This window comes from Desmodus rotundus, chromosome 1, assembly GCF_022682495.2.
Source record: "Desmodus rotundus isolate HL8 chromosome 1, HLdesRot8A.1, whole genome shotgun sequence".
Classification (NCBI taxonomy): Eukaryota; Metazoa; Chordata; class Mammalia; order Chiroptera; family Phyllostomidae; genus Desmodus; species Desmodus rotundus.
Window position 1 is genome coordinate 45,809,502 of NC_071387.1, and position 20,877 is coordinate 45,830,378.

General features: G+C 38.9%; 1 protein-coding gene and 1 pseudogene across 1 annotated transcript in view; one reads left to right on the top strand and one right to left on the bottom strand.

Annotated features, from left to right (window-relative positions):
- TMC1 (transmembrane channel like 1) overlaps positions 1–13,781 on the bottom strand; it is a 134,477-nt gene extending 120,696 nt beyond the window's left edge. Inside the window, exon 1 of the mRNA XM_071220517.1 lies at positions 13,685–13,781. Coding sequence (XP_071076618.1) covers positions 13,685–13,781 — 97 coding nt within the window. The remainder of the gene's footprint in view (positions 1–13,684) is intronic.
- Positions 3,695–3,806, top strand: LOC112300397 (U2 spliceosomal RNA; annotated as a pseudogene).
- Positions 13,782–20,877: the final 7,096 nt, after the last annotated feature.

A 20,877-nucleotide genomic window follows, 5' to 3' on the forward strand; every position in this document is an offset into this window, starting at 1 on the left:
ATTATAATATAGGGAAGCCACAGGAGAGCAAAAATTGAGCTACTTCATAATTTTGACTGGAATTTACAAGCACCTCCTACAGGGTCCAGGAGGTCTTTTGCAGGAAGAACCTTGCCATGAAGATATTAAAAACTAGAATATATTTACTTTCTAAGTTTTGAGCGGGAGGTTAGTATTGCCAATATGTATCTATATGCAAATTTTTTGTAAGGAGTCAGAAAAACTTCGGAACTTTGTAAAACTATTTGTGTGTTTGGTGAGTTGAGACAGAAGTACAGAGGCAGGAAAACATTTGTTGTTTGAATCCAAAACATATTTTCAAAGGCAGAGAGAGTTAGAGAAGGAGATGCAATGTATTGGTCATTGCCTCTTAACAACCAAATGTTTAAGAACTGGGGAATTGACCAGAATGTAATTCAGTAAATTCAGTGAAAAGGAAGTATATTTGAAACAGAGAATTCCATTCTGTGAAATCACCATATGTAAGGCTAGGGCTAGTTGCAAGCTCAACCTGCACACGATATTGGCTGTGGGGTAAAAAAAGAAATAGCAACTATTGTTGGGAAGGCTGTTTAATTATTTATTACCCATGAAGCATCATGGTGTTGCATAAATGAGGAACCTATTTTCAGTTTCAACTTTAAGCAAAAGATAGCATCAACACCAAGCGGGTAGAAAGGCATTTTCAATCTACACAGAAAGGTTGTAGACAACCCTCCCATCAAGAAGAAAGAACAGACCTGAGAATAACACAGACCATTAGCCCTCAGTGGTAGGAAAAGACTTGTAGCATCATGAAGTCATGCTGAGTTAGAAAGCAAAAATTGTGAACTCTGTCATAGGTAATTAAGGCCTTGTAATCACAAATAGAGATGCCAGCTAAGATTAGACCAGAAGCAGAATGGAGCACACAGATGGTGGATGAGCCATACCACCCATAAGAAATTCCTTAGCTGTCCTGCTTTAAGGTTCTAATTAGTTCTCCTAAGAGGAAGAACTGGGTATTTATATCAAAATATATTATATGCCCTACTACCTATAATTATAGTTCCCATCAATAAGTGATCCTTGGTTAAAAGGGTAAATAAATGCTAACTTTAATCAGGCTCCATCAGATTTCACTTTCCCAGCCCTGGATAACATTTTAGGCCAATCCTATAGCTTTCTGGTTATTTACAGTTATAAGAACCACATCACTTTGATAACATATTCATTTTCTGGTATTAAGATATTAAAATATTCAGTCTAGTCTAAATTAAAATTTTAATCTCATATCCTATTCACAGCATCTCTCCCTTTTCACTCATGCTAAGAATCTAGGCATGGAGACTGCAGTGGGGGAGGGAATGGAGGCATCTCTTTGACTATTTCTCTCAACTTATGCCTTCACTCACTATGTGGTTTCTGGTTTTTACATGACATGGAGTAGTAAAATGAGTATTGAAAGGGCAAACAGTTAAGCATCTTTATTCATACTGGGTGACTACCATGCCTTGTTGTGGTCCACCTATTGCACGGGAAAATTTGTGAATTCTTCAGAATCATCCCTTTTGCCCTGCAGAAACTCCCACACTATGGTTTTTTGACTTGATTAATGCATTCCACTGAGGACCTTTTGCTAAACTTCCATAGGTACTACCCCACAGGTAGCCTCTGTAACTGTATAATCTTTACCCCCAAAACCAACCTTCTTGGGTAAAGAATCATGGGTAAAAAAAATCACTCAATCAGTTACTTTCCACTTCATCCCCCTGGCCCAGGAGGAATGTATGGATACTACTTGCCTTGATAAATTATGAAAATGTAAGCTGTTTTCAATAATATTTCAATAATTTTGAATCAATATATATTCCTCTTTGTAGGTAATACATAGTATAAACTCATCAAAAAAATTGTCTATTACAGAGAGTAAAAATTGACTGGAAAGAAAGGGAAAAGAGAATTAGTATTAATGCAGGATTTTGTGCATACATGTTAAACTAGACTAAAAGAGATGAAATGATTAGTTATAGTAAAACCATCATTTTATTACCCCAGTTACTCTGCTTTTATCAGAACTTTTCTACCAACTTCCAAAATTTTATGTGAACTGTGCCCTGACACAAACACACATGTTTATTCACCCACATGGCTTAGAAAACAAAAGTTTTAGGTACCCTTAGCTTCTCCCTTGCCTGCCATGTCTACTATAAGAGAAAGTCTTTCTCTCTCTTAGATCATAGCCAGAAGGAAAAATGAAGCAATTTTCAGAAATAAGATACAAAGATAATGTCCTAAGTTTGTTACAGTGCTTTAGTCTCTGGTTCTATTTGAGCCTGAAATTCAACTTCATTCTTGCCTTTGGGGTCCATGAGCAACCCTCACCTCCAGCTGTCTTTAGCTTAGGCTAGCTAAGGTAAAATATGTTATCTTTCACCAAATTGTCCTTAATTAACATACCCAATCAAGATCTAAAGCCTGCAAAAAGTGAAGAAAGGATTCAAACATGTGTGTTCATGATTCAAACATTTTTTCTATTATCTACCCTGCCAAGAGATAATGACATGGTATAGTACTAAGAGCATGAACAGGTTTGGGAGGCATAAACAGAGCTGTAGCAGTCAGAAATTTGATGTAATCATCCAAACATACTCATAACTATTCAGATTCCTGCCTGCTGAATGTTTTAGCTCTGCATCTAAGGAATGATCTGGATAAATTGAAGAATGTTCACTAGAGAACCATACAAAATGATTAAAGGGTTGAAAAAGAAAAAAAATGCATAGTGTATATTGCCTCTACAACTCAATTCGCACTTCATATCTTACACTCAACCATCTTTCTCATTATGGTCTTACACTGCTTTTTAAAGTTTTCTATGTATTTGTCTCATTTCTCCAAATAGGTTATGGGCTTCTTAAAGTCAAGGAGTGCCTGTTATACCTTATGCTGTATTCAATAATCAATAAATATTGTGTTAAATGAACTAAAAGTAAAGGTACATAGCTTGTTTAAACACAAGGGGATATGAGGATAACTTAATAATGGTACTGGTAAATATGAATCTCTAGATTGGTGGGATGTGACTTTTTCCCATACCAAAACCAGAAGAGGAGGAAGAATTCTCACATGCTAATGTAAGATATTTAAATTCATCTTAAAAATAAATTTCTAAATTGAAGTGATTGTTATAGAATTTGTCAAAGGAGGGAAAAAGCCTTAGAGATCTTCCCTTTTTATTGGGAGATTTTTTTTTTTATTGTCTAAGACAATTTCAGTTTGGATCCTTTTAATGTTGTCTCACTTAATAAAGAGTAAAGGATTTCATGAACATCCTTCATTTCCTTCCAAGCCCTATGAAAACATCAAGCAAGAGAAGTAATTTATCTTTCTTTTCCCATTATAGTATTCTATATGGGTATACTCAATATTTATGAATATTGGCATATGGAACTCAGATACTAAAAATCTCTATCATTGGCTAAAATCAGATCTGTGAGAACTACCCCAAAGTAGAAAAATATGTTTGAAGATATTCTCATTTACCTGCTTGCATTTCCTAAAAGTTATGATAACTAAAAGGAATCCTTGAATAATTAAGCATAAGCATACTATAAACACAGTATTAGAATTTATCTTCTAGCCACAATAAAGTAATTAGGACTGCATTAACTCTCATACCTTGAGAAAGTCAGATAAGATATATGAAATATCCATTGCTTCTAGGCCTTTTGGCTAAGATTGAGTGTACTATCTGTTCTTATCAGTTTAATATATATGAAATATCAAACTTCTGGCCAAGATGGAGGCATAAGTAGATACACTTTGCCTCCTCACACAACCAAAAAAAGACAACAACAAATTTAAAAACAAAAAATAACCGGAACTGCCAGAAAATCAAACTGTATGGAATGCCGATAACCAAAGAATTAAAGAAGAAATATTCATTCAGATTGGTAGGAGGGGCAGAGATGGGCAGCTGGGATGGAGAGGACATGAGGCAAGGCAGCAGCTTGAGGACCAGGTGGGCCAGGCAGTGGCGGGCTGTCCCACATTTGCGTGCAGATAAACCAAGAGGAATAAATGAGGAGTGAGAGAGACCACGCAACTCAGTGTTCCAGCGCAGGGAAATAAAGCCTCAAACCTCTGCCTGTAAAAACCTGTGGGAATGGCGGCGATGGGAGAAACTCCCAGCCTCACAGGAGAGTTCATTGGAGAGACCCGCAGGGTCCTAGAACATACACAAACCCACCCAACTGGGAATCAGCACCAGAAGAGCCCAATCTGCTTGTGGGTAGGAGGGGAGGTGACTGAAAGCCAGCGGAGAGCTGGCCTAACAGCATTGTTCCTTCTTGGATTCCTCCCCCACAGACAGCACCACAACACAGAGTGGGTTGCCCCACCCTGGTGAACACCTAAGGCTCCACCCCTCATAACATAACAGGTGCCCCAAGACAAAAAAAAATATGGCCCAAATGAAAAAACAGATCAAAGCTCCAAAAATAGAACTAAGCAAGGAAGAGACAGTCAACCTATCAGATGCACAGGTCAAAACACTGGTAATCACATGCTTACAGAAATGGTTGAGTATGGTCACAAAATTGAGGAAGAAGTAAAGGCTATGAAAAGTGAAATAAAGAAAAATAAGCAAGGGACCAACAATGAAGCAAAGATAACTGGGACTCAAATCAATGATTTGCAGCAGAAGGAAGAAGTAAACATTCAACCAGAACAGAATGAAGAAACAAGAATTCAAAAAAAAATGAGGAGAGGCTTAGGAACCTCTGGGACAACTTTAAACATTCCAACATCTGAACCATAGGGGTGCCAGAAGGAGAAGAGGGAGAGCAAGAAATGGAAAATTTATTTGAAAAAATAATGAAGGAGAACTTCCCTCATCTGGCAAAGGAAATAGACTTCCAGGAAGTCCAGGAAGCTCAGAGTCCCAAAGAAGTTGGACCCAAGGAAGCACACACCAAGGCACATCATAATTACATTACCCAAGATTAAAGATAAGGAGAGAATCTTAAAAGCTGCAAGAGGAAAGAAGAGTTACCTACAAAGGAGTTCCCATAAGGCTATCAACTGATTTCTCAAAAGAAACCTTACTGGCAAGAAGGGGCTGGAAAGAAGTATTCAAATTCATGAAAGGCAAGGACTTACATACAAAATTATTCCATCTAGCAAAGCTCTCATTTAGAATGGAAGGGCAGATAACATGCTTCCCAGACAATGAAAATTAAAGGAGTTTACCATCACCAAGCCCTTATTATATGAAATGTTAAAGGGACTTATCTAAGAAAAAGAAGATGATCAAAAAGTTGCACAGTAAAATGATAACAAACTCACAACTATCAACAACTGAACCTAAAAACAAAAACGAACTAAGCAAACAACTAGAACAGGAACAGAATCACAGAAATGGAGATCACATGGAGGGTTATTAGGGGAGAAGGGAGAATGGGGGAAAAGGTGCAGGGAATAAGAAGCATGAATGGTAGGTACAAAGTAGACAGGGGGAGGTTAAGAATAGCATAGGAAATGGAGAAGCCAAAGAACTTATATGTATAACCCATGGACAGGAACTAAGGGGGTGGAATTTTGGTGACAGGGGTGTTGCAGGCAGAAGAAAAAAAAGATATATGAAATAGCTATTTTCAGACACTGCTCAACAGACAGTCCAAGACAGTGATCTCTGAAAGAAGGGAAGCAAATGCAATGGGCCCTGACATTGCCTGATCATTTTGCCTGGGCGTTTCTACCTTGCAACACAGGGGAGGGGAACCCAAATAGAGGCTTGTGGTCTCAATGAGCGGAGGAGACATTGTTCTAATTTTAGGGAGTCCCGTGCAGCCACAATTTGCTCAGTGAAATGACCAGGAAGAAAAGAGCTACAGAGAAAGAAAACTCTGGTGATCTGCAGACCAACCCTCTCAAGCTTTGGCTGAGAACTGATGGGTGCGTACATGTGTGGTAACTACCACCACCAGGAAAGACCCGTGAGTGAGGAGTGGGCAGAATAGTTTCTGGAACTTGCAAGAGTCAGGAGTTCAAGTTTTCCACCAGTCAGAGAAGTGAAGCCTCCTAGTTCATGGACAATTGGTTATAGTCTTCAGAAGGCTATTGCTTAGAACAAATTAGCACTGTGCTGAGCTCACCTTAACAGAGTTTAACATAGCTATCTGAAGCATCCAGCTAATTCAAAGTAACTTCACTGCATCCCACAAAATAATCTAACATGTTTAAAAAGACAAAAAACAAATCCAGGACGCAAAAATGTAAAATTCAACATTATAAGTAATGAATTAAAAAATTACCAGGTAAGCAAAAGCATAGGAAATATAATGCCTCACAACAAGGACGGGAATTAAATGAATCCATAGAAACAAATCTAGAAATGATAGATAATAGAATTAGCATACAATACAGTAAACAGCTATTATAAATATACTCCACATGTTTATAATATCATAAGAAAAATATATTTTAAAGCAAATCAAATTTTGGAGATGAAAAATACAGCATATGAAATGAGAAATATACTAGATGGGATGAACTAGATGGGAAGACACAGATATTGTCAAAAAATATATAGAGAGAGAAGGAAAACAAGATTTTGGTAATGAAAAGACATCTGTGATGTGTGGGATAATAAAGAGTTGAAAATATATAAAATTGAAGTCCCAGAAAGGGAATCAGAAAAAAATGAGAAAATAATAGCCAAAATTGTTTTAAATTTGAGCAACTATAAACTCAAGATTCAGAAATCTCAGCAAATTCCAAACAGAAAAAGAGAAGAATAAAACTATGTCAAGGCACAGCAAAATCACGTTGCTAAAATGAACAATAATCCCTGGCTGGTGTTGCTGAGTGGATTGAGTGCCAGCCTGTGAAGCAGAGTGTCACTGGTTCGATTCCCAGTCAGGGCACATGCCTGGGTTGTGGGTCAGGTCCCCAGTAGGGGGCACACGAGAGGCAACCACACATTGATGTTTCTCTCCTTCTCTTTCCCCCTCCCTTCCCCTCTCTAAAATAAATACATAAAATCTTTAAAATAATAAAATAAAATGAACAATAATACTTAGAATATCTTAAAAGCAGCCAGAGCAAAGTGACACAAAATTTGATCAGAATTCTCACCAGAAACTATGAAAAAGAGAAACCTAAAGCACTGAAAGGAAAAAAACTCAAATTAGAATTCTATTTCCATAAAAAAAAAAAGTCTTTCAAAATTAAGGTAAAGACTCTCTCAGACATACAAAATTTGAATGAACTCATGTCAGCAGATCTGCACTACAAGAAATATTCAAAGAAGTTTATTCAGGCAGAAGGAAAGTGATACCAGATACAAATTTGGATCTGAAATGTGGAAGAAAAAACATTGAAAATGGTAATGCATTGGTAAATACAAAGAACTTTTTTCTTTATTTCACATTCTTTTAAAAATGAATGTGAAAGCAAAAATAATAATGATTGTAGACTTTATAATATATATGGAATTAAAATAGACAAAAACAATAACACAAAGTACAGGAGGGAGAAAGAAAATAATACTGTTGTAATGTTCCTAAAATATATGCAAAGCAGCATATCATTACTTGAAAGTTCAGTGTGGTAAGTTAAAGGTATATACTGTTAACCCGCTAAAATGAAATAACAATGACAAAAAGATATGGCTAATATAGCAATAGTGGAGATAGAATGGAATATAAAAATAGTTCATCGAAGGAAGGTATGAAAAGAGAATTTTTTAAAAAAAGAATAGAAAGGACAAGGGACAGAAAATAGCATAAGAATATGTTAAACATCATAGTCATTAGGGAAACACACATTAAAACCACAATGAAGTACTGCTGTATACTTTCTCAAAAGGCGAAATTTCCCTTTAATAGTAAATCTGCGGTTTTCACCTGCAGTATCAACTTTGGGTGAGGATGTGGATCACTGGGACTCTCATAGACTGCTGGTGAAAATGCAAAGTTAGCCGCTTTAGCAAGTAATTAGGCAGATTCTTTTCTTTTTTAGGTAGATTCTTATAACGTTAATCTAATACTTATCTGTAAGTTGACACTCAGATATTCATAGCAGCTGTATTCCAATTAATTCCAAATTGAAAACAACTATAATGTTCATCAACTGGTAAATGGATAAACAAATTGTGGTATACCCATGCAATGGAACACTGTTCAGAAATAAAAAGAAACAAACTACTGATACATACAATAATGTAGATGAATCTTGGAAGCATTATGCTGAGTGTAAGAAGCCAGACACCAAAGAGTACTTACTGTATGTATCCTTTTACATAAATTCTTTAAAATGCAAACTAATCTAGTGACAAAAAGATTAGAGATTGCTTGGGGCCAGGAGTGAGTATATGGGAAATGGGGGTGGAATGTGTAGGCTCATGTCAAAGGGGCATAAGGAACATTTGGGGGCAATGAAATTTTTATTGTGTTGGTTATCACAGTATGTATACATTTGTTAAAACTTGTCAAGTTGTACATTTTAAATGTGTGGAGTTTATTGTGCATAAATTATACCTCATTAAAACTTTTAAAAAGTGGAATGAAAGAAATGGAAATAAAAGTGTCAACACTTTATCAGTCAGGAGAATACCATCCCTTAATTATCATTGGTGTGCCTTTCACCCAAACAAGTGCCATCCATGCCAGGACAACCCTGAGAGCATAGGTCAAGTTAGAAACAAATGCATTACTGTTCCTTATTTTAAAGGCCCACTCTAGCTTAGAAAGCAATGTTTTGATTCTGGTTTTGTTTAGATAATTGCTCAGCACCACGCTGAACACATTAATCTATAAACTCTTTAAGAAGTCCATTATCACATCACGTTCTTCCCAGATCACATAAAAACATCAAGTGAATTGTGTATTGAATGAAATAATAAGTAAACAAATCAGTAAATGAATGAATGGTGAATTTCTGTGAAAATTCATAATCTCAACACACACATAGATATATAATTTATCACTTGTAAGAAATGCCATCTATTCATCTTTAAAAGTAGTAAAGCATCATTCATTTGAGCAAATTTAAAATTTAAAATTTTGAAGAATCTGCACAAGCAGGGCTCAGGTTTATCTTTGCATTGTTGAAAGAAATTCATATAACCAAACAGTAGACTAGCAACATGGTCATTATTGCCACCTTTATTTTGTATGTCAGTTAATTCCAAAGTGTCTGAGTTTACAATGTCTTTCTCCTCTTATCCCTGTGAAGCAGCCTGTCTGTATTTCCCATGGCTTGTCCGCCTCTACCCATCACTAAATGCTAAAATCACCCAGGAGCTGTTATTGGCTATCTTCTCTTCTCTTTCTATGTACTCTTCCTGGAAAGCCATATGATTCTAGTAATTTCACCTCTCAGATGATTCACAAACCCTGTCACCATTTCCCACCTCTCTCCTGAGTTCCAGAAAATGCCTTGCAGATAATCAAGCCATACCCCAACCAAACTTTTTTTCCCCAGCTGCCTCTCTGTTTTATTTATTGGAATTTCCTTCTACTCAGTTGATGGAGCCTAAAACTTGGGGAGTCATCTGTGACCATTCCTTTCCCTCATCTTCCTGCATTCAATCTCACCAAGTACTAGTGTGTCTACGTTCCACATTGTTTTCTTTCTTTCTGCATCAGGCACAAACCTCATGTGCTTCACTCATCAAATTCTCTCAAACACTTCCTTCCTTCCCGTGGCTCCAACAGCATCCCAGCTCCAATCAATCACTCGTTCTTGAAATGCCAAGAGCAGCTCAGAATAGACTACCTGCAAGCCCAGAGTTTTAGGGTGTCTGCCACTTCCAGGCTTGAACGGAACACCACACCATAGAGTGTGCTATCTGGCGTCTTACAGAGATGATCCATTGAAGAGGTTGGATAACACAACTCAGACTGTGTTGTGTTAACTCTCCATGTGGTGAGACAGGAGAGATCCAGGCATACAAATTTACCTTCCTTCAATCTCTTCATGGGCTACCCCTAGAAGTAGCGTTTCCTTGCATCCTGCCTACAGAAGTTCAACATGCTGAGCAATACACCAGCCAGTTGACATACTGCGTCCCGTCACAGCTTGTTGGAAGTGGTAGACATCACGGTAAGATATCACTTGTCACCGCTTCACATCTAGCCATCATGGTAACTCATCACTGCACATTGTATGGAGCCTGGCAGATAATATGCTTTCAATAATGGAAGCTATTGATATGATGCTATGATATTAAGTAACCAAAGCGGGCAATGCTGTCATTTTTCTTTCTTATAAAGTCTAAGCATTGTCTAAAAAATGACATTTATTGTGTATTAATTTGTATCCATTTTATTAGACATAAATTAAACAGAGTTTTCATAGAAATAGTCTGAAAGAAGTTACCTGAATGTCAATGGTGATCTATTGTGGTAGGATTCTGTGTCTTTGTTGATGTTATCATTTAATATAATATTTTTTCTAAAATTTACACATTCTCACAACAATGTATTCTATTCATAATCAAAATAAGCCAGTTAAACTTTAAAACAACCGTTGTTAATGCAGTAAGTTCAAAAATGACAAATAATAAACAACATTAATAAATAGCAAGAATAACCAATTCCAATCTTCTTGTTTAATGAGATGGTTGGCATTAAAATAGCCTGCACAGCCTTACTGCAAGTTTTTAAAGAATTGTTAAAGATCTAAAAATAGCCCTCCAATACCATCACTACCAAAATAGCCTGAGGAGCTTGAAGACCTCAGGATGGGAAATCCTAAAGGTGATGAAGTTTAATATCTTATATAAGATTCGAACCCTGCCCTTATTAGTGGAAAACCAACCCCACCTGTTAAAAGCTAATGTACAACTCAAGGCTATTTCAAATAACTTCTTTGGAAAGTGTGTAGTGCCGCAAAAGAAATGGTGTTTTTTTGTTATCTGTTTTGTTACCTACTTTGATAATGATATTCCTAAAACTGTCTAGATGTTTGAAGTCAATAATATTATTAAGCATATTAAATAGGGTACTTCTCAGATTCCCAAGACACAGGGCTGAAGCTGGATGACTTGAGTCTGTTATCTCTACGTGTGGTCTGTCTCCACTTTCCATTCTTAGATTAAGTAAGTCAGATAAAGGAATGACAGCGCCAGGACCACCTGGATTAGGAGTTCTATGTTGAAAAGTAAACATGTTTTTCCAGGTTTTTTATATTTAAAAATTCTACCAGTTTGTTTTTTGGGGACCAACATGAGGCTGACAGCAGGTCCAAGTGTAAGCTGTGTAAGCATCACAGAATGACATCTGACCACGTCGCGTATTATCTCTATGGCCCTGAAACGCACCTCTATGACAAGTCACAGCAACCAACACTGTGTTGCTCACCCCTTCACATAAACACCCCAATAGGTTTTTATGTCTCTTTCTTCATCTTTCCTCTCCTTTTGAACTTGACTTAATTCAAACTGTACTTGATTCACAAACTGAAGCAGAACAGGTATCCGTCACCAAACTGCCCTGTACACCAGTCTCACAGTAGGTCGTTGTTATGGACTGAACCCCGAATTTGAGTTGCTGCACTGTAACCTCAGGGTATTTTGCTTTCCCTGTTGTCTTCCTAAATCAAAGAAAGGTAAGTCTGAGCATTACTAGTTGGTGAAATCATATGTCCACTAAAGAAAAGTAGGTAAAGGGATATTGATCTCTTCCCAGTTTCTTAGGAAACAACGAAACTAACCACACACACACACACAATCCAAAGGAAAAAGCCCAAAAAGGGAACAAAACTCTTGAAAAAAATCTTTTCAGTGTCCAATCTCTAAGAAAGGTAGAGTATTCTACAACCAGGTCTTTATTTAGAATACCTTTCTTGGGTGGCATCCTGGAGGTGTCCTGTCAGAAACGGTGCAGCTACCGGCTGACTTGGAGAAGGATGACAGGTTGAAGAGACTAATGTTTCAGGTGTGGTCCAGCACAGCCACACACTTCTGCCTGTCGCTGAAAGTGCTCCCTGGTGCCATTTCACAGTCTGAAACATAAGAAGGTACTAATTTCCTCACCATTAAATTTTCATGAATGCTTGGTTTGCCATTTAGGGATGGAGTATGCAGGTCAAAAGGGCTGTATTTGGGGCTCATGTCTGAAATAAAACTAAACTGACTGTGTTAAGTTCTATTCAAAGCATATGTGGCTTCATCCCACTCTGCGTGTGTTTGTCTGCCCCTTTCCAAATGCCTTTCATTCTACAGTTTTATCATAATTACATTTACCGAGGGCGGTGTGAGTGAGTGCGCCTTTAGAAAGGTGAGAAAGGCTGACCACTAAGTATACTCAGTAAATTAAATGGGTAAGTAAAGAAGATACTCCTACACCCGGACCGGGACTCAAAGAGCAAAGCTACAGAGCAAACCAACCCCCCTGCCCCCCGGAGATATTGTATTCATTTTCTCAACTTCTGTGAAAGTAAAACTGGCTGTAAGAGAAAACTGGTTTTTTTCTAGGCAAAATTTTAAAACTTTTTTTTAATCAAAATTTCTCATGGAAAGGTAGATATCTTTTCTTATAATGATAAACAAAAAATATATATTTCCATCATTACAAGAAAGAAAGGGGAAGAAAGGGCTGAAATTTAATGCTGCAAAATAAACAGTCTTTTGGAGAGTGAGGACACTGGCATTCTCTGGTTACGTCGTGATAGCCACCGACCTTGGCAAGAGGAAGCGGTGTTTTGAAACGGATCCTGGTGGCACATTTACACAAGAGCAGCTTTTGGCTTCACAAATGGATTTGTGCACAGATCTGACCCTCCTAGAACACAAAGGCAAGTATGTAGATTTTAGCCAAAATAGTTACTAGCGCACTCAGAATTATGACTTCAACCAAAGCTTAGTAAGGCTGATGATGCTCACAGAGTTTCTTTCCTATTTGGACACTAGAACTAATCTCTAATGGTGAGATAGCGTATAACTGATACAAGTACTTATATTTACAGATACCCAGAGTGGTTCTTTAACTTGGGAATTTATAAAAAGATTAATAAATGTAATTGCAAATCATCGGGCCTGTAATCTAGAGTGAGAAAAATATGTCATTTAATTTATATGGACATATATAAATACATAAAATAACTCTAAGTACTATTCTGACAAAAAATCATAATAAACAAGTAAATAAATTAACAAAGGATGTTCTGCAAGCCTTGTATCCAGAAAATTATAAAAGCAATAATAAACAAAATATTACAGAGGCCATAAAAGAAAAACAGATGAATTCAACCACATTAAAATAAGAAACTTTAAAAAGTAGAAGACATTTGCAATAACACAGCACTTCATAAAGGTATAACAAAATAAAGAACTTCTACCTATCAACAAGAAGATAAGCACCCCAAAAGAGAAAAAAGGGCATTTGAACAACTACTTCACAAGTGAACATATAAAATGACCTGTCACCCAAGAAAACAAATGAACAAAAACAGAACAGTGATTTCATAGATGATGGAAACACAAAGCCAATAGACATGTGAAGAAAGACCCAGTGGCATCCAGAGAATCTCAACTCGAGACCACTTAGCAGTGTACCTATGTTGGTCCAAAACCTTGGGAGTTCTCTGGGTGAAGCCTGAAACCAGGTCCCCTACACAGAGGTCAAGGAAAGACGGACAAAAGTGGTAGACCACTGCAGATTGGTAGGTGGCAGTTTTGACAAGCAAGGGAACTTACAAGGCTTATGCTGGGCAGCCACAGTTCCAGATAGATCTCTGCACCTGCCCACCGGAACCTTAAAAGTTTTTGTAGCGGCCTTAACAGGTTCAGTCATGTATGCTGTTCAGATGGTCTGAACAGAACCTATCTCAAGACTGTGTCCTTGAGACAGCTTCTGACGTGGGAAGGCAAGCAGAATGCACATTCCAAGGACAGGGGAGGGGATGAAGGCCTTCGATTGCTTGGGTGCTGCTGGAAGGTCATGTCCTCTTGATGACCTCCTCAAAGACTACTCCTCATGACTGGCTCTTTCAATCTTACATACTCCCCCACCCCCGCCTCCTTCCACAATATGCCAGGAGCAAGGGGTTTCATTGGCGTGGAGGCGGCTCATGGGCAGCTCTCTGGTTGCACTAGAAGCAGATACCATAGCAACAACGTAAGGAAGAGAAAAAACAGATTAAGATAAAGATTCCCGAAGTAAGTAACAATTTTTTCCACCAAAAGCCCCATGATCCACACCACTGATTTACTGCAGTCCCTAGACTGGGAGTAGTATCACTCAGGGTGTTCATTTGTATCTTACATGCGTGTTTTAGTAAAGATGGTGCATTAGCAGAGTCATCAGGTGTAAACACACACCGTTCTGCTTAGATAACGGCACAAGTGCCTTCAGGTGAGGCAGTAATAACATCCAGGGCCATCCTATTTTGGAGTACGGCTTTCTCAGTAGAAAAATTTCAGTGTTCAATAAGGACAGGCTTACTGGCAATCACTGAAGACTCATTGGGTGAATGTACTAAGGGCCTGTATGTGTACTATAACACCCTCCAGGCCAATGGAGGGGACAAAGACCATGGCAGATGATCGATTGTACCAGTAGAGAACAGAACATGCCCATCTAGACTTGAGGAGAGTGAGGTAGGCAACTTTTGTTATTGTGGATCAGATTCTGTCCTGTGCCCAGTGAAAACTCAGAGTGCAGCAGCCCAACCCCCTAGATGAAAGCCATGGCCAAAAATTTGTGCCACCCAAACATTAGGTCCCATTTGGAGTTACCCAATAAATACCTTGGCAGTTCAACCAGTCTCTGTCCTTTAATGGGACAGTGTAACTGCACAGTTCCAGTGATATCCATCCCATCTATGTCCCTGCTACAGTTGGGTTGGTTCTGTCTAAGCGGTTTTTTGTTCCCAACATCAGAGTGTGTGAGTGCTGGTGGACAGGGTACTCCTCTGCTGCAAATAGGCACGCCGCTTAGTCAAAGTGGGAGTCTGAGCCATGGCAGAGATGATTTGATGGAACAACTCTCAATCTACCCCATGATACAAAGGGAAGTTCTTAACATAATATACTGGTCCTTCATGAAAAGCTCTACCCGGAAGAGCACTGTGTACACAGGAGGAGCACTGTGTACATGGTGGACGCCGTTGCCCTGGCTGGGGGTTGGGCTATATCGGCTTTCTGTTCCTTCCAGAGTTGGGACCAAAGTTCTAATGTACTCCCTCCTTCTGTGGTTTCTGCCAAGAATGCGACCCTTACCCTCTGGAGTCACAGACTCATGTCACTCAAATGGTAGCCCTGCCTGGAAGAGACCCAGAGCTTAAATCTACTTCCCTAGCATCATTGCCTTCTCAAAGGGGGCATGTTGTTCTGATCCCCAGACCCACAAATGTCATTTCTTTTCCAGGTGGTATAAAGTTGGAGGCACCCAAGCAAAGTAATCCCAGAAATCTGTGGGATTCACTGCCTATCCCCTCGTTCACAGATGTTCCAGCAAAGCCTGCAGAGTGTCCTGTGGCAGAGGCAAGTCTTCACATGTCAACATTATGTAATCCGTGTAATGGGCCCATTTTGCTGATATGGGGAAGGAGAACATGGACAGGTCTCCAGACACTGCACATCTGTGCATGTGGCCTTGAGGAAGATTGAAAGGTCCATTGTTGCCCCTCCCATGTGAGGGGAAATTGATCTTGTGATTCAGTGGCCTGGATATGCTGAAATAAGCATTTGCTGAGTCCAGGACAGCACGGCTCACTGCGAGAACTGTGGTCAAGCTACCTAAGGAGGGGACGATGTTGGGCACAGCTGCCTGGATGTTTCATTCTTGATAGTCCCTGGTCATCTACTGTGAGCCACAGGGCTTTTTACCAGCCACACCAAGCTTTCAAAAGCACTCTGGGCAGGGCGTACAATGCCCATTTGGTGAAGCTCTTGGATAGTTTCTCCTATTTCCTTGTGTATCCCCCAAGAAATGTATATTGTTTGAGAGTTACCACTATTTGCTGGGGTCCCCAGTTGGTATTTTTCCACAGCACTGGTTTCATCAATCTAACTCACAGGCTAAACTCGCTAATAGAGTTTTGCCGAGTTTGACCTTGAAGGATGTCAACTCCCAATATGTTTGTGTTTGTTAGTATTCTTTCTAGACTTTCCCACTAGCTCATGGATCCTATGAGGGCAGAGACACCTCAACTTTGATTGCTAGATTCCACATCATTTACCCTTATGCCTGGAAGAAAGCTTAGCAAGCAGTTTTTTTACTATGAACAGTATTGGATAATAAACATAGTTGTCTTCCTAGTAATTAATACACCTCAGTGTCATTTCCAGTAATTGTCATGACTTTGAAAAGCAGATTGTTTGGCAAAAATATAAGCTTCAGAGTCAGCCAAGCCTAGGTTCAAATTTCTAGCTCAGTGTCCTCAGAATAATTATTTAATATCTTTGAAACATCACTGGAACAAATGGTAATCATAAAACATACTTTATAAGATTTGAATTTAGATAATATACTGAATGTAAGTCAAGAATCTGGCATATAGCAGTAGCTCAATAAAGAGTAGACTTTTTTTTTAGTTATTGCCATATGTTCCCATCATATTTCCAGTACACGTGTATTTCTATTCCATGAATATTTATATTATAATAAATGTTAACAAATTCAAAGGATTTGATTTCCTGTGTGTGTATTTTCCTTTGAATCCTCATGGCCAAGAGACAAGATCAATTGTACTGTCCATATTCTTGCTGCCTATGCCAAATACTTCTGTTAAGTGAATCTTAGAAAAGAATTAGTTCTAATCATAGTTAAGAAAAGAAGTTCTATATATTCCAAAGACAAAAGAAATAAGGTTCTCTGCAAAATAACACATGATCTAATTACCCACTGCTTAATAATTTTTTGTTTGCCTCATTATATGGCTGAAGGTACTTCGGGACCTGAAATTACTATATATAAAAGTCCTCCTATCTCTGATGGCAGAAGAAAGGAACTTTTGGAACATGGTCTACTTTTCATTTCTAAAAATATACTCACTTGGGCCACACCAAATAAGCACGTGAAATCTTCCCAGTTGAAAATCCTATTTAAACTGGTGGTACGTTCTGCACAAGCATGAGCATGCGCACACACAGGATGCAAATGCTCACACACCTGAAGCCTTCTGAGGCTGGGCTTCTCCTATTTATCACACAGTCATGATGTATACATGCCTTTTCTATGCCTGCCTTGAGGCTGAAAGGCATTTGCATCCATCTGCCAACCAGACGAACCCAGACCAAAAGTCACAAAGACTACACAAATGAAGATGACACAAGTATTTGCGCAGAATGAATTTGCCAAGATCGGTTTCCCTCTACCCTTACTCAAACCCTGTCATAAACTGTTTTTAAGCCCCTCATGCTTCATTTTCCCTTCTGAGGACAGCTCAGACCATCTTCCCCAGGACTCGTGTTCTCAGAACTCATCCACGCAATTCTACGTGATTAAATGTAGAATGTGAAGCCCACAGCATAGTGGGAACAAAAACGTGCTCAGTGCATAAGAATTTTGTTTCTACCTTTCCCAAACCCCTCTGAGCACTCACAGGACCATCCTCCATATCACACCTTTCTTTCTGAAGACAGGTGGAGTTGTTGCCCCAGGCAGGGCTTTTCAGATGCTGGGAAGTGCCCCCAAATTTTCCATTTTAGAAGTTTCTGGCATCCAAAAACATGAAGAAATGCCCCAAAAAGATTTTCAGAAATAATAGACATTATGAACTTTTACATCTAACAAAAGAATGTTTCTAAGTACAATATACTCTGTGCTGATCTTCACAAGGTACAGATAGGATTTGTGAAAAGATGACATAGCTGAGGAATGCAACAGGAGTTTAAAAGGCATGCCACACGTTATCTTGCAAATCTATTAGTGTGTTTTGTCTGTGTGTAAATCCTCATTTGAAAGTGACATTTGCAATATAAAGTTCAAGTCCTTTCAAATGTGAACACTTCATTTGAATGCCTTACTCTCATCCTCATTTAGTGCTTACCTCCACACATCTATGAGTAAAAACATGAGCAAATAAAGGAGACGGGATAAGATTCCCCTTGAAAAGAGGTGGGAAAGAGAGGCTTAGAGGAGCCTTTAAAGGCCGTTATAGCAACATCTACTTACAGGCTGAACTGAGAGAAATTCCTTTTCACAAATCCCTGGCAACTCATTCACTGTCACCAAGGAGGCCTTGACCCCTACTTGGATAAGCAGAATCCTACACCAGCCTCCCAGGAGGCCGAACTGGAATGGGAGCCTGGACAATCAGACCAATGAATTAGCAGGCCATGACTAGCATAAGTTTCTCCAGATTTCTTTGGCAAAAGTTAGCTATTCCTCCTGCAGAGATGATAAAAGTTTATAAATTTTAAACTGGGATTGCTTTTCTGAAGTCATTACAAGGCATCAATGAACACTGAACACTTTTAAATAGCGAACTATTTTAATTGCAAGAGAAATAAACAATAAGAGATTTAAAGTGATTCTAATGATACACACACAGTAATATATTTATAACTGGAAACTGTAGTAGGTTAAAGTATAACATTAAATCTATGCCAGGATATGGTCTATTTATTGTGGAATTAGAGGGTTCAAGACGTGATGTGATTGTTTTATGGGTTATTGAATTATGGAATAAGAATTATATACAGACAAATGGTATAGAGCTAGCCAACACGATGTAGTAAAACAGCAGGGGCATTGGTACCCTCCTTCTCATCTTCTCTTCCCTCATTAACTCCGCAACCTGGCTTCTGTCCCCATCACTGACTAGCCCACGATTGCCCTGAAACCACTTTTGCCAACAATGTAATCTCATAGTCTTTGTCTTACTTGATCTCCTTCCACAGCATTTGACTCTGGAAAACAATCCTTCTTTCTCATTCTTGACTTCCTCAACATCATCCTTCTTGATTGTCATCTGATCACCTTGTCCACTCCTGTTCAGTCTCCTTGCAAACGCTTCCTTCTTCTTGATCCTTTCAGTGTTATTACTAAAAATGCCACTATAGGTTCTTTTTGTTCTTTGCCAATGTACATTACCTCCCTGTGACTTCATCCATTAAAATGACTTCAACAACTTTCCCCTTGCTGAAGAACTCCCTAATCTATACCTCCACACCAGATCTCTCTCCTAAGCTCCAGACCAATACAGCCAACTGCCTAACAGACATCTATATTACTTACCCATTATTTGCACAAGAAACTACCCCCAAAATAGTGACTCTTACAATGATTAATATTTATTTTATGTATGAATCTGGAGGTCAGCTGGGCTCAGCTAGGCAGTTCTCACTGCATAGAGAGCTTTCATGCAGTTGTGTTGAGACAATGGCTGGAAATGAGACCATCTCAGAGTCTTCTTTACTCAAGTATCTGTCACCCAGGTTGAAAGACTTGGATAGCTGGAGATCTGAGCCATGGGCCATCGTTCTATATATGTATGTATGTGGCCACTAATGTGGTGGCCTCCTGGTAGCCAGGATTCTTACATGACAGCTGAAAACTCTAAAAAAGAACTCATGTTCAGAACTGATGTCCTCATGCCTAGAACTGATATAACATTGACAACTAGGCCATGTTATTCTCCTGTTGGACATAAAAAATCCATGGAATATCAACCTCAGACAAGATTACACTGAGACCATGATGAGACAAATAAAAGAAGGCCATTTCATAATTTTTTATAAGCACAGACAAAAACAAGGTCACTATGGCACCCACAAACTATCCAGCCATAGAATTACTCCCATTTTCTGACAACATCCAATCTAGACCAAATCCCTGTTTTCTTACACCTTTGCCTAAATTACCCAACAAAAGCACAAATCCTATAATAGGTTCTTTCTAACACCTCCTTACTGAAACACCCCATGGTTTCCCGTGATGTATGTTCTCCCTTGCTACAAGTAATACATCCAAATTGTTTAACTACAAGTGTGTTCCTGTTGGGTTTTCACTGAAGGATACTGACAGATCGCAGAATAAGTGTCTCCAAAGAAACCAGCATGGTCTTCTCTCAACCAGTCTTGTACATGATACAGCATCATATCTGCCACATTCCATTTGTTAAGTTTGTCACAAAGCCGCATCCAGATTCAAGGGGAAGAGATGAAGCCTCTGCCTCTTGATAGAAAGAATGTAAAAGAATTTTCCAGTGTGTTTTAAAATCACCACAACATCTATATTGAGATACCCCACATGTACTCAATAATCCTCATTTCCAAAATCAAACTCATGACCTATTCTCTTCTTGCATGCCTCTTACCAATGTCTGTTCAGCCCCACCTGTCCCCAGGATTTAACTACCTCCTCTCCAGACCATCATCACCACTGTCCAGTTGTCTCATCCCTCACCGGTAAAACATGAATATATGAAGAGTAAGCAGACTCTGGTAGTTCTAGGAGGCTGATGTGTTGGAACAAATTCTTATACAGTGAGTGATTTTACCTGACTGCCCTGTGAGGGAGCTCCACCCACAGAGAACCCCATCCACCACAGATGAGAATAAATCTACCAAGACAGGATCTGCTTGGGGAGAAAAGGTGGCCAATCTCTCAAAGGAGAAGGGTCAGGAGCCTTTTCATCAACGGGTTTTTACTGGGTTTAATTTCTACAGGAATACAAGTAAAGCTCATCAATCATTGTCAGGCAGTAAGGATCAAACAATATAACATACAAAGAACTATGAGGGCTTATTCTGAGTCAGGGCCAGTTAGCTAAAGGGCCATAAAACTTTGGGAAACAAACTCATTTTATGCTTGGACCCTTATCAGAAAGCTGAGGGCATTCTTAGCAAAGCAGGTTTCACAGGGTTTTATGTATTCTTTCTTAGGTCTGATCACCCCAGGAAACCCGCCCTTTCCAGCACAGGGCTATACCACCCTCCAT